The sequence below is a fragment of the Dryobates pubescens genome, chromosome 3 (genome assembly GCF_014839835.1).
Source record: "Dryobates pubescens isolate bDryPub1 chromosome 3, bDryPub1.pri, whole genome shotgun sequence".
NCBI lineage: Eukaryota > Metazoa > Chordata > Aves > Piciformes > Picidae > Dryobates > Dryobates pubescens.
Window position 1 is genome coordinate 39,759,468 of NC_071614.1, and position 13,367 is coordinate 39,772,834.

Sequence of the window (13,367 nt, forward strand, 5' to 3'; positions counted from 1 at the left end):
AGAGAAAAAAGAGAAACGTCACAGGCCTTAAAACTAATTTTGAAGTTAAATATGTATGTTCTTAATTTTTATTAGTCAAGCATCAGAAAAACCCTCAAATCATAACACTACATTGCACCAAACTTCAGAGTTCTGAATCTACAAACTTTTTCAATGTTCAAGAAATCGTGCCAAGCACTGCACTATCTGTCCAATGTCCTAATCTTAAACAAAAAGACATGAAAACTGAAAGCTCACCATGGTCTCTCTCTCACGAGTATTTCCCAACAAGTTTGAGAATCTTTGTTATTTGCAATAATCAAACATTCATTCAGTTTTCTTTTTACAAGGATCACTTAACTCTCATTAGCAACAGTAATAACTCCATACCAAAAAAGAAATCAAATTTGGCAGTCTGATAAGCAAAGGAAGGAAAAGGAAATATTTGAGTCACTCCATTCCAGCTCGGCTAGCTCTTTGGATTGTCTTGAAACCCTGCCCATGTTTTCAAAAATAAGGACTGTAAAGTTATTTTTGTTTTGTTGGGTTTTTTTCATCAAATCCAAATGGAACAAATGATAAAGACAATTTGGCTCAGTTATTTCCATTTCACTGTGTATATATGCACACACACATACACAGTATGTATAGCGTGTGTGTGTGTATACATATCTAAACACAGACATACACACAAGTATTTAAAATATTAACCTTTTCTTATACATAAACATCTCTAGAAAGACAAGCAATGATAAATATTTAGCTTGTGTGATACAGATTTTAAATGTCAGCTTTATACATGGCCCTTTTCTGTTAAGTGAAGCCTTAGCCTATAAGGCAGTAAACACTTCAGCTCGCTGGAAAGAGACACTGCAAATGCCCAAGCCGAGAAAGAATCAGAAGCTTGGGGACTGCTCATGTATACAAAGCATAAGCTACCATTCATGAGATTGAGATCTTGAGTGCTCAAAATATTAAATCATACAGTAATAGATGAAGTCAGGAAAAGTTCTGTAAATACATTACAATAAGCATTGAATGTCCCTGAAATTTCAATCCAAAAAGAAAGAACTGAAAAAATACCGTTTGGAGAAGCAAATCAAGATGGGTGAAAGTTTACAATTTGGTTTTTTTAATTGTTTAAAACACCTTTGTGGCCTGAAAACATTAATCTAGCATTTTCATTTTACCCATGACACAGTCGACTATTTCTGTAAAAGCAAATTTTTAACTGAAAGGAAGAAAATCTTATGCAATTTTACATATCGTACATTTCTCTTCTAATTTTGTCATTTTTTGAATAGTTGTCTATGATTTTTTACACATTATGATAGCCATGGCAGTTTCTTCTACTGTATTATGGTATTTTCTCTCCACAGCTTCCTTCTGTCTTTACCCCAAGCTCTTATTTACTGGCTATACTTCCTCCCTTTTTATTTTTTTCCCTGCTGCTTTTTTCCCAATCTTTTAATTTAAATGGAGTTTACTTACAAGCCAATTGATAATCACACCTGGGCAACCTAATGTTTATTTGATATCCAAATGCCCAAGTTTTCCATTGGTTAATGACATCCCCATCTCATCTCCTAATAAGCATAGACCTTACCTGGAAAATAAATCACTAAGAGCTACTCAGAAAAACTGAGGAGGCTGGAAAATTTATTAGTCATATTTTTCTCTTCAGCATGTGTTTACCACAACATTAGATGAGACATCGCCCCTCTCCTTGTGCCACACATCCAGAACCTTCTGATGATGCAAGGGATAGGCACCTCCCTGTTATTTTTTCACCAACCTTCTTTGGGAATTAGAAGAGAAAGAATACATTTACTCATGTCCAAGTATCCATTTATTAATCTTTCCAGTGAGTAATCCTGTGTTTGTCTCTGCTACTCAAAAGTTTCTTACTCTGTGTCCTTCATGTCCCTAAATTCTGCAGATTTATGATGAAAACTGATATAACTTGTCACTTTTACTTTTGCTGTTATTTGGGAAAACTGAGTACCAGCAGAGGCACTGAAGGTGTTAGCATAATCAGGAAGACAGGAAAAGGTTTGAAGCTGTGACTTTGAACTGGAGACCTAGCCAGCAATACCAAGCAATCCACTGATTTGTGGCTTTCTAAAACGTTTCAGTAGAACAAACCAAAAAATACTCTGCTGACCACAGTTCAAATTCTCAAAGCTTTGGGAACTGGAAGACAATCTTTTTGAAATAGCTAGTAAGCAAATATCCTACACAGTCCAGATGAGCATATAAAGAGATCCAGATGAGCATATAAAGAGATGTGGGTAGTAAATGGCAAATTTTCATAGCAGTGGAAGGTCACTAGCACTTTCACAGAGAGCTGTGATGGGTTCTTCACTGTTCAATTTATTCATAAGAGGAAGACTGATGACAAACAGAACAAGTTTTGCTTATGATATTGATTTATTTTTAACAAGTCTGACCAGGAAGAACAGCAGAATGACCTCTCCACAATCCACAAATGGCTATCAAAGTGTAGATCTAATGCATATTAACATGAAGTAACATAGATGGCAAAAATAACCAAACTTTACAAGTAAAATGGTGGGCCTAGAACTGATCATTTCTACTTATGGACAAAACCTTGAGCTATCTGTGATAATTTCATGAAAGCAACAGTTCAGGAGAAGGAAATATGATCTTGAGAATTCTTACAATAGGAAGAGGTGATCCTAATGCTCCCAAATAAATCCCCAACTGGCCCACACACCAGATCTGCCCATCTAAATACTGGGGGAAGTTGTGTAATTATCTCACCTCAAAACACACCAGAGTGGGGAAGGAGTAATTCAGATGATGAAAGGTTAAAATTATCAATCTTTCAATGAGGAGACTCCTTAACTTTAAAAAGATAGGAATGGGGATTAAAAATCATTAATTTGTGGCTGTTATCAAGATGATGAAAAGGAATCAAGTATTCACTGTTTCTTCCCACAAGAGACATGGGGAAGTGTCATCAGGTGAAGTCAGCAACTTTCAGGCTTCAAGCAAAAGAAGAGAGCAATTTACACCATGCAGTTTGTGTAGTACTTGCTGTCATCACAAATTGACAGTGCAAGATCTGAATTAGTTAAAAAGAAGAGGTTAAACAATTTGTGGAGGAAAAATCCATTAAGATTTAGATATATATGGAAATAATCATTAGCTCAAAAAATCCTTAAACTGCAAGTTATTATAGGGATGAACAGCTATATGTTGCCTTATGCTGTCAAGCTGTTTACAAACTGTTCTTTCAGTCACCCCCAAAGAACAGGTATTAGGCCAAACGGATCTTAGGTTTTACTCACTGCAGACATCCTTCTGTAAATAAATACATATTTAGCATTTCAACACTCAAATGTTAAGTATTTACAGATCACTAATACATATAGCAAAAAAAACAAAACAAAACCCAACACCAAAAAAAAAAACCCACCCCACCAAAAACCAGAAATTGTGTATTTATTAACTTCAATACAAGACAATATATTCCTCTGGTGACAGTGTGTAAAATATACAGTAAGATACTTGCAGGAAACGATGAGTATGGTTTTGCTCCACATGTTTTGCCATTCCTCAAAAAATAATGTGATGAGGCTTAACTTTCTGCTGAGATGACAAAAATACTTTCCCACTAGTAGGTCTAATGATTTGAAACAGAGATTCATTTGAGCCTTCTGCTGCATCTCTCAGAAGATTTGCCTAATATCTCCCAGTAAATGCCATACAGTGTACCAACACTGTGCCCTTCTGCTCCTTACTAACAGCCAAGCACATTCTGCAAGCTCTACAAATGTCTCTTTAATACATTCATGCCCTGGTCCTGGCTCCTTCCATGAGCAGCAGACAGACTGCCTGGGAATGGTATCAGCAGGATTCACATCCTACACACCGTGCATGATTTGTTTTCTAGGGAGGTTTGGTATCTTTTGCAGTATCCATTTAATTTGTTAGTACTCAGAGAATGCTCCTCCTTAATGGAGGAGAAACAGTCTCATGTACCAAGAATTAACATACTTTCAGTTACTTTCTGCATTGTGCATAACTCCTAAGCTCATTTTTTCCTAGTTCCTTTCTGCTGAAAATACCACAAAAATTAAGCTGTTGTTTAGACAAATAAGTATCAACATTTGCATAGAGATGTTTAAAGTCCTTTTATTGTCAACAGAAATACAAGTTAACACACTCATGCTGGTGAATGAATAAAGTGTCCTAACAGTAGCAGCCTGACTCAGTTGTCTTAACAGTGGTGCCTTCTGTTGATTTAGATGTCCTAAGTTATCTGATACATTTGTTGGAAGCAAGCAGGTATGAAACAACCTCAGTGGGAGACTTTTATCTTTTCTATTTTTTTTTGGTGAGGCAGCTGGAGGCTAGAAAGCATTTTTTCAAGGGAATTCAAATGGTGCTAGATACCATAGTTACCCAATGAACAAAGTCCTAGGTCTCCTTTTAGATAAGCTGAGTCTTGCTCCAGGCATGATGGGCTGAATTGACTAAATTGCTACTCACTAGATGGGAAGCTTATACTCCAAACATGGCTACAGTCTCCTGTGCATAGAGACCTAAATGTAGGTGGTTTAATCTCAAGAAGACCTAAAATAATTTTTATTGAAATAATCTTATGCTTTCCCCTTGCTTTGTGCAATTTCAGCAAAATATCACTGGCATCTAACACAGTCTGCTGCTTAGACATGAGTCTATCAAGATCTGTGTCTGTATTTAGTTACTCCCACATCAAGTAAACCTTCAGCATCTGTCCTTTAGTGAATAGTGGGTATATACAAATCTATGTGTCTTAACTAAAATCTTACGTTAGTGTCATGTCTCAGCTGCCTCTGATATGTAAACTGATGCTCAGCAGTTAAACAGCGGAGTATAGTCAGTCCAGACAGCACACTACAATCCTGTGCCCTTCACAGTGTCAAGATGAATTTATTTGTTGTCTTAATTGCTTAATCTATTGGAAGTTTTCTCAAAGGGTTTAAAAGGTATGATCAAAATGAAGGATCCTGCATTTTTCAGATGAGAATGAGCTGGTGGTTTGCTGACTGATAATGCAGCCCCCACGAGCGGCAGATCTGCAAATAGCATGTATTCTCCTTCTAGGATAGCCCAGAGACTCCTGTGTTGACAGAATTCATACATATCACCCATTTCTGTTCCCTAAATGCCTCTGTTGAGAGGCATAATATTATCACAAATCAAAACAGAAATGCAAAATGCCATTATGTTTCCCTTACCCCTATCTTCTTGGCAATTCATGTACACTCCAAATAGACATGTGATTTGTGGCATTCCATAGTTTTTTCATTTTAAATTATATTAAGAGAAATGCTCCTGAAAAACCATCAGTAATGCTTCTTACTGGCATTGTGAGTGTACATCAGATTCCACAAAAATTCTCATGGAGAGATGAAAAAAATACAGGTATATAAATCACATCATTCTTCTGTCTAGAAAGTCAGCATAGAATTAAACAGCTAATGCTTTCCCCTTTCCTCTCGGATGGGTATTTGACAAAGTAGAAATCTATACAAATAAATACATAGCTATGCACACTAAACTAACCAATTTTTACTTTTTGTGCTTAAAACAGAACATTAGTTTCTATCCTTATTCAGTCTTTGAGACTCAACTGCAGTGAAGTCAACCATGCTAGCAAAAAAGCCAGAGCATCCAGACGCTGCCAAGAAAAACTTTGAACAAATGTTAGTATTGGTCTGAGTGTGTCACTAGTCCTGGAGACAGGTTTGGAGTGTGGTCATCCTTAGGCAAGATACAAATAGCAACAGATTGCATCAATACTCAAACGACCTCTGTCAGAATCACACACACCATGAAATCAGATTTGGTTGCAGAATACAGACATATCCCAAATAAATGAAAGGCAGGATACAATTCAGGGTAGAGAAGACATCAATAGTCCTGTATCTAGAATTTTACATTCCTCGACTATTTAAACAGTCTACCATAAATATGTTCAGCAATTTCCGTGAATACATGAACACTCTATATTTAGTCAGAGATGAAAGGAAACTTCCAGGATCGTACTTAAGGCATGAAGTGGTTTTGCAAACCACTTTGGAGGTGGGTCTCCATTCTTAAGGGAAGTCAGCACAGGATCTGCTGACTGGGATTCTGGCCCTAGCCTTATCAGGAGCCCAGGCAATAATCTCATTTTGAGTGAAACCACGTGCTCATGCAAGGCTGTGTGAGCACTTTCGACCCTGACAGAATCCACCCTCCAGAAGAAATCTAAGTCATGGATCCCAGCCTTCAGCAGGGAAGGGAGAAGTGCCAGAAGTGGGGGAAACAGAAGAGAATGAGAAAATGTACAGCCAGAAGTAGCACTGGTAAGGTCAACAACCAGTAATGTTATGAACAGCTTTCAAAAAAGAGACTGAGATTAGGGGTAGATGCTTTTGATATGTGGGGGAAAACATTTGGCTGCACTGTTGGTCTGGGCCCCACACTGGTTTAATTCATATAACAAATTATATGTGAGACAAGCAGAGCAAAGTCAACACAGCTTCCAATATGGGACAGTTTTGAGAACCCATGCTCAGCAAAGAATGACATAACTATACACTTACAAACAAGCAAAAACTTAGCAGCGATGGTTCTCTACAAAAATACTTTGCTTGGTCAATCTATGTCCTAAGGAAGAAATAAAACAGACAAGAATGTGGAATTTACTGATGCCAGTAAAAACAGACTTAGCTCACCATCAACACACTGCAGGATTTTGCAAGTACATGTTTCCATTGAAATTAATTCATTAATTTTAATTATCTAGCTATCAACACTACTACTAAAGAAAATAAATTTAATAGCCAGGCTCCACAGGAAAGACAAACTGTGAGAGTCAAGCCAGAGATGAAATAATTGCTTCTCCTTTTCATGCTTAAAAAAGAAACTATTCTGGAGTGTAGAAAACCATCTGTGGGTGATGGGCTACCTCCATGAAGCTTAACATTGCTGTGTAGACCGGCAGGTCTACATTACAGTAAGGTAAAAATGAGAAGTAAACCACCTGGTAATTCAATGAGTACCTCAGGTGTAACAATTATGCTGAAAGTATATCCTGCAGTTAAAGGTAGGCAATTCATGTAGGTTAAGTATTTATGTATAATTGGTACCTTCAAACTACTGAGTACTAAATATATTGTACCATTGTTCTTTGTCCCTGAGATCCCTATTTCCTGGCTGGTAAAAAAGGAGAATACCCATTACCAGATGACAAATAAGGCCACCAGCAGGCTTGGAAGAATATTGGTCGTCCACAGGCTTATTTTGAGAATTACTGTTCTTTGTCAAACTGCAAACTTTTTTTTTTTTTTTCTCCTTCTGCTGCAGTGTAGCTTGCACTATATCAGGATGATAAGCCAAATTTGAGATAGCAGACAATTTGATACAGTAGCGGAGACAGATGACTATAATGCTGGCATTGTACACACATTCTCCTCTGGCTCACTGCAAGATTATGAACACCCACCAAAAAGGGAGCTCCACCCAGGCCAGCGTTTAATACTTTCTGCTGTTTGCAGGCCCTTCTACCTTTAACACAAAGCCAAGACACTAAGACTTGACTCCATACTCTAAAGAGTTTTTCTTTCTGTCATTTTTCACATTTCATACGATTCACACAACTAGCTCTCTACACAGGTTCCTGTAATCCCATGGCAAAAGGTGTTCTGTAAATGTACTTTGTTACAAATGTAAGAAACATTAACCACCCACTTCCTGTATTGTTCCCTAAAAGGTTTACAAGTACTGCAGGACTAATCCTATCCTGCCAGAAGGCTGCACTTCTTGCCAAAGAGGGACTCAGTTAATGGTAAATGACTGTACTCTTCACATTAAATAATACTTGGAAGCTGAAACACACCAGGGCGTTAGAGATCCTTTTTGAAAATACCTGACAAAGTCACAAGTCAATTTATTACAGGAGGCCCTGCAGAAAATTCCCAGGGCCAAGTTCTGCTCAGCTTCCACGGCTGCATGTGTGTAAGGGAAGGACAGGGCTGGTGCCAGGGGCTGTCGGAGCCCAAGTAACATTTAATCGGGTCAGTGGAACAAATCCATTCCTCACAGAAAGCCCTGAAACACAATAGTGTGGGATGCTCATTTAGAACTTCACATTTACACAGGCAACTAAAGCTGGGAAGATAACTGTTAGCATAAAATCAACATAAATTAAACAAATGTTTATCATAATCAATAGTGAATTTTATTACCAACACTATACACTCAAAACAGTGACCAGACCCTACAGAGGAATGGGTGGGCACTCCAACTGACATATTTTGGACAAGATGACATTTAAGGGCCCCTTCTAACCCAACACATTCTACGATTGTAATGAAAAAAATGGACATTAAATATCTAAAGAGCGTCAGGAGGATGGAGCCAGGCTCTCCTCAGTGGTGTCCAGTGACAGGGCATGGAGCAATGGACACAAACTGGAACACTGGAGGTTCCACATAAACATAAGGAAAAAAGTTCTTCACTTTGAGGGTGGCAGAGCACTGGAACAGGTTGGTCAGAGATACTGTGGACTCTCCATTTCTGGAGGCATTCAAAACCCGCTTGGACGCGTGATTTACTGTAAGTGATCCTGCTCTAGCAGGGGGTTGGACTAGACGACATCCCGAGGTCACTTCCAACCACTACCATGATGTATTTCTGTGAAATAATGTCTACAAGTCTCTGCAGGAACTTGAACCGAGTTCGTTCTCAGTAAACCCAGGGTCTGGGTCCCAGTTGGCTCACACATCCCCACCACGTATGTCTCTGCACTGAACAGAAAGTGCTACGCACACATATGCCAGTCGATCCTCCCGCCAACTCCATAAACTTTAAAGCAGGATACTTAAGGAACCGGCAAAATCCTTCAAGGCACGACTAAGCTGGAGACACAACGCCCGCAGGTTTACCACAATATCCCTATCCAACTGCCCCCCGATACCCAGGGGTACCAGGCAGACCCCACCCGCCCCCGGCGCTGCCGAAGCGCGCAAGAACGCACCGGGGCACCTGCAACCCCAGGTACTGCCACCCGGCAGGGACAAGAGCCGGGACCCAAGGGGCAGAAGAGCTGGGCTGCGGGGCGGCGAGCCCAGCCCTGCCAAACCCAGCCGCGGCAGTCCCGGTCCTTCCAGTCACCAGCGGGTGCAACACCCTCCCACCCCTCCCTCGACCGCAGACAAAGGGCTGAGGCTCCACCACTACCAAAAGTGCCTCCCACCCCAGGTACATTCCCTCCTCCTCTGCCCTCACTCAGTTCATTCTCCCTGCCCAGTGGGGGCTACTCACAGGATGGTGGTCTGGGGGGACACGGCGGGGACGCTCTCCAGCATCAGATGCATGCAGCGCACGGTGGTGCGGAAGCAAAGGCAGCGGCTAGGGCACCACACGCTCCCGCGCTGAGGCGGCGGGGGCTGCGCGGCGGCTGGGCCGAGCCCCTGGCTGCGGAGCAGCAGCAGCAGCAGCAGGCAGAGGCCGGGGGCGGTCCCCGCGTCGCGCTGGGCCATGCTGCGGGGCAGGAGGAGGAAAGGGGATCCGGCAGGACCGCGCCGCTCCCGCTTCGCTCCCCGGCCGCAGCTGCCGCTCTGGTCGGCGGCGCGGCGATTCCGACCCCGCGGCGCAGGCTGGAGGAGGGGACGGCGATGGGCCCGCCCCAGCCGCGGAGGGCTGGGCCGGGCTGGGCTGGGCCGGGCTGTGCGGCCGGTGCCTCGACGGGAATTCTCGGAGTCCCCCGACCCGGGGAGAGCGGTCCGGCCTCAGGGCCAGCCCTCCCAGGCGGCTGCTGCTGCTGCTCTCTCTCCTCCATCCCTGGGAAGGGAAAGGGGTGGAGGGACCCTCTGAGAGGAACGGCCGTGGGCACCTCGGAAGTAGAGGGAATGGAAGGGGAAATAAGTGGAAGGGAGAGGAGCTGAGAAGGTAAAATGGAGAGAAAAAAGAATGAGGAAATAAGAAAGAGGAAATGAAAGGAAGCAAGGGGGGGCGGGGAGGAAAAGAAAAGAGAAAAATGTAAAAAAATATAGGAAAGGGAAAGGGAAGGGAGGAGAGGGACAGGAGAACAGAAAGCAAAGAGAAAAGATACAGCGGGGGGTGGAGGGGGAGAAGAGGAAACGGGATACTTGGATACTTACAAGAAGAAGCAAATTAAGCAAACTAAGCCCTATTTCTGCCGTGGTCTAAAAGACATACACACAGCACTTGGACTACACCTTCTTAGTGATTCAGCTTCTACTGTTGAGCTACGAAAATCGGTCGGATTTGCCTTGAATTACATCCAGCTGATAGTTCTCTGTGTGTGTGTATACCGGCAAGGGGCTGTAAAGAAATCACCAGCATGTAACTGTACTTACAAGAGTAATGGTTGTAACCTTAGCTCCTGTGACCTCAACACTTTCTCAATACTAATCTTGCATGAAAGAACAAAGCTAGCTTACCTTTGAGATTTCTAATGCGTTGTCGTGTGATGTCATGTCCAGCCCTCTCCATGCTGTGACTATCCCAGGTGAAAACATTGGAATGTCATTTTTATGATTACAATGGCAGTGATCACGACTAACATATTGTGTTAACATATTAAGTCTCTTAAAAACGATGGGTGCCAGCACCCTAGAAATAAAAGACGGCACTTCTGCAGGGTTGCCTGGATGCCTTTTTCTTCGAGGAACAAAACAGAGGCCATTCTTGCCTGCCACATAACTACTAGTAATCTTCTGAATTTCACTATAAAAACTTGGGTTTAGTGCACAAGTCAGCTAATGACTTTTGGGTTTTCTTTGCAAACATCCCATGTAGGTAATCAGAGCCTGGAAATGCGTTACAAATGCTGGAAGTCACTTACAAACCCAGAATCAGGATATGCAGACATGAGTCATTATCTGTAACTGGCTGCAGAAGCACTATTTGACTACATGTTTCTTGAGCCACTCTCTTCTCTAAAGCAGAACTCCTTGTATCCTAACAAGGAGTTAGCTAACAGAAGCTTAGTAAGTTTTTTGTTTGTTTGTTTTCTCTTGTTCTAAGGAGTCCTGGCTCCTTTAAAATTTCCTTCAACCTCCTAGTGAACTGGAGGTAATCTTTTGTCCCGGAAATGCCACTCACATTAGAGTGTCTTGGTGGTTGTCAACCTGTCATCCTGCAGCACCCATGCTAGAAACAGCAGAACATCTGAGGTTAGATAGTTAAACATAGTCATACAGAGATATCACTCACCTGGGAAGTTTGTAGCATTTAAGAAAAGATGATGACTGTTTATTTTGTGACATTTTGGTGCCTTATGACAACATCTTTCAGAAATAAAGTACATAGTCAAACCTGATTGCTTTCTATAGGAAATAAAAGTTATTCTGAAAAGTTTGGGGCATTTGGAGACTTGCTAGACTGTTGTGCTATGCATTAGAATTATCTGTGCTATACATACATAATTCTGAGAGTGAGAGTAAAGGGGCATAGATATTTAATTAATTAGTCTTAACATGCTTTATAGCATTCTTGCCATTTAAGTTACATGTAACCTCCAGGCTCTCGGTTAATATATTAATGCCTCTTTTAAGTTAGACTTTTTTTCATGTCCTGTGGAATCTGATAGAGTATGAGGTGTTCAGTTTATGGTTGGACTTGATGATCATGAAGGTCTTTTCCAATCTAAACGATTCTATGATTTTGATGTTCATTGTATGCTACTATAAATTGGTGGCAGAGAAGGTTTCTGATAACTAAGGCTTCCAAATGGTTTCGATAGGCCTTTCTATTCTTAGCCAGTTTTCATAAAAGAATTTTTATAAAATGTGTAGGGTCATTTTGTTTGACTTTGATTGTAAATATCCATGGAAAATTTCTGTTTCCAATTTCTGTAGTTGAGGAGCTGGCTTAACAACAACAACAAAACCCAAACAAAACCCAAACAAAACAAAAAGAGAGAGAGAGAGATTTATGCTGCAAGTGAGATATCTCTCTGAATGCTAAGAAAAATGCTCACCTTATAGTTAGATATAGTATAAATCTCCATTTGCTTTTAAAAGTTCCCTACTTACCTCTCAGATTTTTGTCAAATACTGCCACTTGCTGGTTTTATTCCATATCAGTAATTCACTTTTACAGCTTTTGCTTTGCTGAAGTAAAGAGAAATTCACTTCTAAAATAACAAATAGTTAATACTTTTATCTTTTGTTTGCTAAAATTTCAGATGTAAGAAATACAAGCTCAAGTCCTCTTTGATATCTCCATTGCATATAAAATGAGGCATTCAAGATATTTCAATGTGTCAAAGCAATAAATCTTCAGGTACCTGACAATGGAAACATTTTGCATTGACTCTGACAGACACAGAATCATTGACCTGGTTAATCATTTAGGACCATTTTTCTCAACAGTAAGAGTAACAGGTAAGAAGAGCAAATTGTCAAAATATTTGATAAAAGAGGACCACAAATGTGTATATTTAAAGTGGTTTAATTATAATACACCAACACAGGAACCTAAAAGCTTTAACACATCTGATCTTTACTTTTTTTTTAAGGCAGAAGGATAACTGAGACTGATTTTGAAAGCCTATAATCCTGCCTTTTATTTCTGTCATACAGGCAGATTGAATGTCATGGGATAGCTGAACAGCATGACAGCAAAGGTGCTAAACTCAGGGTATCAGCCAAATCAGTTACTTAATTTCATAAATGCATACCATAAGCTTTTCTCAACGACCCAGGAAAGTTTATACTGTACTCAGTATACATAGTTCTTGAAATACCTCATCCTTCTTCCTAATCAGATCAATTGGAGGCAATATATGCCTGCCCTGGTGGTCAAGAAGGGAAAAGGTATCCTGGCATGTGGCCGGCAGGTCAAAGGAGGTTCTTCTCCTGCTCTGCTCTGCTCTGCCCTGCCCTGGTGAGGCCACAGCTGGGGTATTGTGTCCAGTTCTGGACTCTCCAGTTCAAGAGGGACAGGGAGCTACTGGAGAGAATCCAATGGTGGCCACAAAGATGATGAGACGACTGGAGCATCTCTCTTATGAGGAGAGACCTGGGACTCTTCAGCCTGTGGAAGAGAAGGCTGAGAAGGGATCTACTCAATGCACATAAATATCTAAAGGGTAGATGTCAAGAGAATGGGGCTGGGCTCTTTTCAGTGGGGCCCAGTGATAGGACAAGGGGCAGTGGGCACAAACTTAAACACAAGTTTCACTTAAACACAAGGGTGCTGCAGTATTGGAACAGGATGCCCAGAGAGGTTGTGGAGTCTCTTATGGAGACTTTCAAAACCCACCTGCCCATGTGCCTGTGCAATCTGCTTTAGCACGGTGTTTGGACTAAATGATCCCTAGAGGTCCCTTCCAACCCCTACCATTCTGTGATTCTGTA

At 41.1% G+C, this 13,367-nt stretch overlaps 1 protein-coding gene across 3 annotated transcripts in view; it reads right to left on the bottom strand.

Moving 5' to 3' along the window:
• Nucleotides 1–9,582, bottom strand: part of PXDN (peroxidasin) — an 84,397-nt gene extending 74,815 nt beyond the window's left edge. For all 3 annotated transcript variants that reach the window (XM_009902101.2, XM_054179991.1, XM_054179992.1), the window contains exon 1: nucleotides 9,304–9,582. In XM_009902101.2, coding sequence (XP_009900403.2) covers nucleotides 9,304–9,521 — 218 coding nt within the window. In that variant the 5' untranslated portion in view covers nucleotides 9,522–9,582. The remainder of the gene's footprint in view (nucleotides 1–9,303) is intronic.
• Between the last annotated feature and the right edge of the window lie 3,785 nt (nucleotides 9,583–13,367).